At 65.9% G+C, this 2,426-nt stretch overlaps 1 protein-coding gene across 1 annotated transcript in view; it reads left to right on the top strand.

The window, feature by feature from the left end:
• The window catches only part of SYNM (synemin, intermediate filament protein), a 14,053-nt gene that overhangs the window by 10,374 nt on the left and 1,253 nt on the right, over positions 1-2,426 (top strand). The window contains exon 5 of the mRNA XM_005871110.2: positions 4-2,272. Within this exon, the coding sequence (XP_005871172.1) occupies positions 4-2,272 (2,269 nt within the window). The remainder of the gene's footprint in view (positions 1-3; positions 2,273-2,426) is intronic.

Raw genomic sequence — 2,426 nt, 5'->3', positions numbered from 1 at the left:
GGGCTGCCTCCCGGGCCCGGGATCTCCTGTCCTGCCCACCGCCCGGCGGGAGACCGCCTACGAGAAAACTGCCAACAGTCAAACCAGTTTCAGGACTTTCTCTCCCATGTCCGGGCTTTCAAGGAAAGCCGAGGTGCCCGCGCAGACATTCCCTGGGAGGCCGAGAATGGATGGTCCCAAGGCACGTCTAGCCAGAGAGGCCAGCCCCTCCCGTGAGTCCCACCGTGACCGCAGGGACCGAGTGGCGGTGGGTGCCTCCGAGAGCGCCTGGTCCGAGGAGAAGATCGTCGTTTTGGGAAAGAAAAGGGAAGCTCCGGCCGCGAGGGAGCAGGAGAGAAACCGGCCGGTGACCATCCACGTGAAGCGAGAAGAGAAGATGTTTGACTCGAAGGAGAAGGCTTCGGAGGAGAGGAACCTACGGTGGGAGGAGCTGACAAAGTTGGATAAAGAAGCGAGGAAGAGGGAGAGCGAGCTCATGAGGGACAAGGCGAAAGGGAGGGAGCCCCCCAAAGAGACGGGTGTGCGGGCGAGAGAGATACCGATCCGCCTGGAAGTGTCCCGGGACAGCCGGGCAGAGGAGGGGGCCCCCCGAGGGGCCCGGACGCCCCTACAAAAGGATGCAGGTGGTGGTCCGGGGGGAGGGATGGACACGCGGAGAGAGACGAGGTTCGGGCTGGACACCAGGGAGGCCGCGGGCTCGCCGAGCGGCGATGCCACGACGGAAACCATCGCGGAGAGCATCGTGTCCAGCGTGCTGAAGCGGTTCACCCAGTCGCCGGAGACCGAGGCCTTTCCGGACACGAAGGTCACGTATGTGGGCCGGAGGGAGCTTCCCGGGGACAAGGGAACCAAGACGGAGATCGTGGTGGAGTCGAGACGGACGGAGGAGATCGACATGAGGGACGGAGCCAGCCTGGACTCCCTTCTGGGCCAGGGCAGGAAGGCCGAGGTGGAGCTGAAGGCCAAGTCCACAGAGCGGATGATCGGGGACCTCATCAGTCTCGGTCTGAAGGGGAGGGAGGGCAGGGCCAAGGTGGTCAACGTGGAGATCGTGGAAGAGCCCGTGAGCTACGTGGCGGGCGGGAGGACGGAGGAGTTTTCCACCCCCTTCCGAGTGGAGGAGGCCGACGACGTGTCTCCGGGGTTCGGGAAGGAGGAGGAGGGCGTTTATGGCGAAACGGAGGTCGCGTTCTCAGCGGCTCGACGTCAGAAATCCACGCCGCCCCCGGGGAACGCGACGCGGGTGGAAGAAGTGACGGAGGCAGGTGACTCGGAGGAAGAGCAGAGTTATTTCGTGTCCACCCCGGAGGAGGGCCCCGAGGGCCGTGACTTCGGGCAGGACAGGGACGAGGGCTCGGTGTACGGGCAGATCCACATCGAAGAGGAGTCCACCATCCGGTACTCCTGGCAGGACGAAATCGTGCCGGCGTCCCGGAGGAGGCTCGAGGGGGACGGAGCGGCGGCCTCCTGGGGAGAGACGGTGGGGAAGCCCCCGGGTACCCCGGCATCCTCTCCGGAGGCGGAGGTGGGCTCCCCGCACTGGATCGAGGAGACGACCAGCGGCGAGTTTCACGCCGAGGCCACGGTCATCGACAAGGAGATTAAAATCCCGCACCAGTTCCACACGTCCATCAACAGAGACTTCAGGGAGCCCAGGCACCAGCTGGTGGAGGTGATGGAGCAGTTGGAGGAGAGCCTCCCGGAGCGGGTGAGGGAGGAGCTGTCCGCCCTCACCGCCCAGGACCAGGGCGGGCTGGGCGGCCGCCTCTCGGTGGACGTGAAGAAAGTCCAGCCCTCGGGCGGCGGGGCCATGACCCTAGTGGCCGAAGTCAACCTGTCCCAGACCGTGGACACCGACCAGCTAGACCTGGAGGAGCTGAGCAGAGACGACGCGGGTGAGATAGAGCGAGCCGTGGAGGCCGTGGTGCGAGGCAGCCTGGCCCAGCGACGCAGCCCGGGACCCGGGAGCCCAGACGGGGATGCTGGAGCGTCACCACCAGCGACCGGCTTGGGCTTCAAGCGCTGGGCCACCCAGGAGCTGTACAGCGCCTCCGCCGAGGACGATGACGCCAGCTGGGCCTCTCGCAGCTCGGAGACGGTCACCACCACGCAGGGGCCGGTGTCGGCCACCGTGGAGGTCACCAGCCCGCGGGGCTTTGCCCGCTCGCACGTGCTGGAGGACGTCAGCTCGTCTGTGAGACACATTAAAATCGGCCCCCCTGGAGTTTGGAGGACCGAGCAGGTCCCCCCCGAAGGACCGGCTGCAGGACAGGTGAGTGGGGAAGGTGGCTGGGGCCGGGCAGCCAGTTCTGAGGGAGCCCGGCTGTTTTTTTGAGGCGCTTTCCAATAGGTCCTGGTCAAAGTCGAGTGTCCAAAGAAATGGTCTCCCAAGTGCCTGACCCTGCCTGGCAGCAGGCAGGGGGTGC

The sequence above is a fragment of the Myotis brandtii genome, unplaced genomic scaffold, assembly GCF_000412655.1.
Source record: "Myotis brandtii unplaced genomic scaffold, ASM41265v1 scaffold329, whole genome shotgun sequence".
Taxonomy (NCBI): Eukaryota; Metazoa; Chordata; class Mammalia; order Chiroptera; family Vespertilionidae; genus Myotis; species Myotis brandtii.
This window is presented reverse-complemented; position numbering and strand designations above follow the sequence as displayed.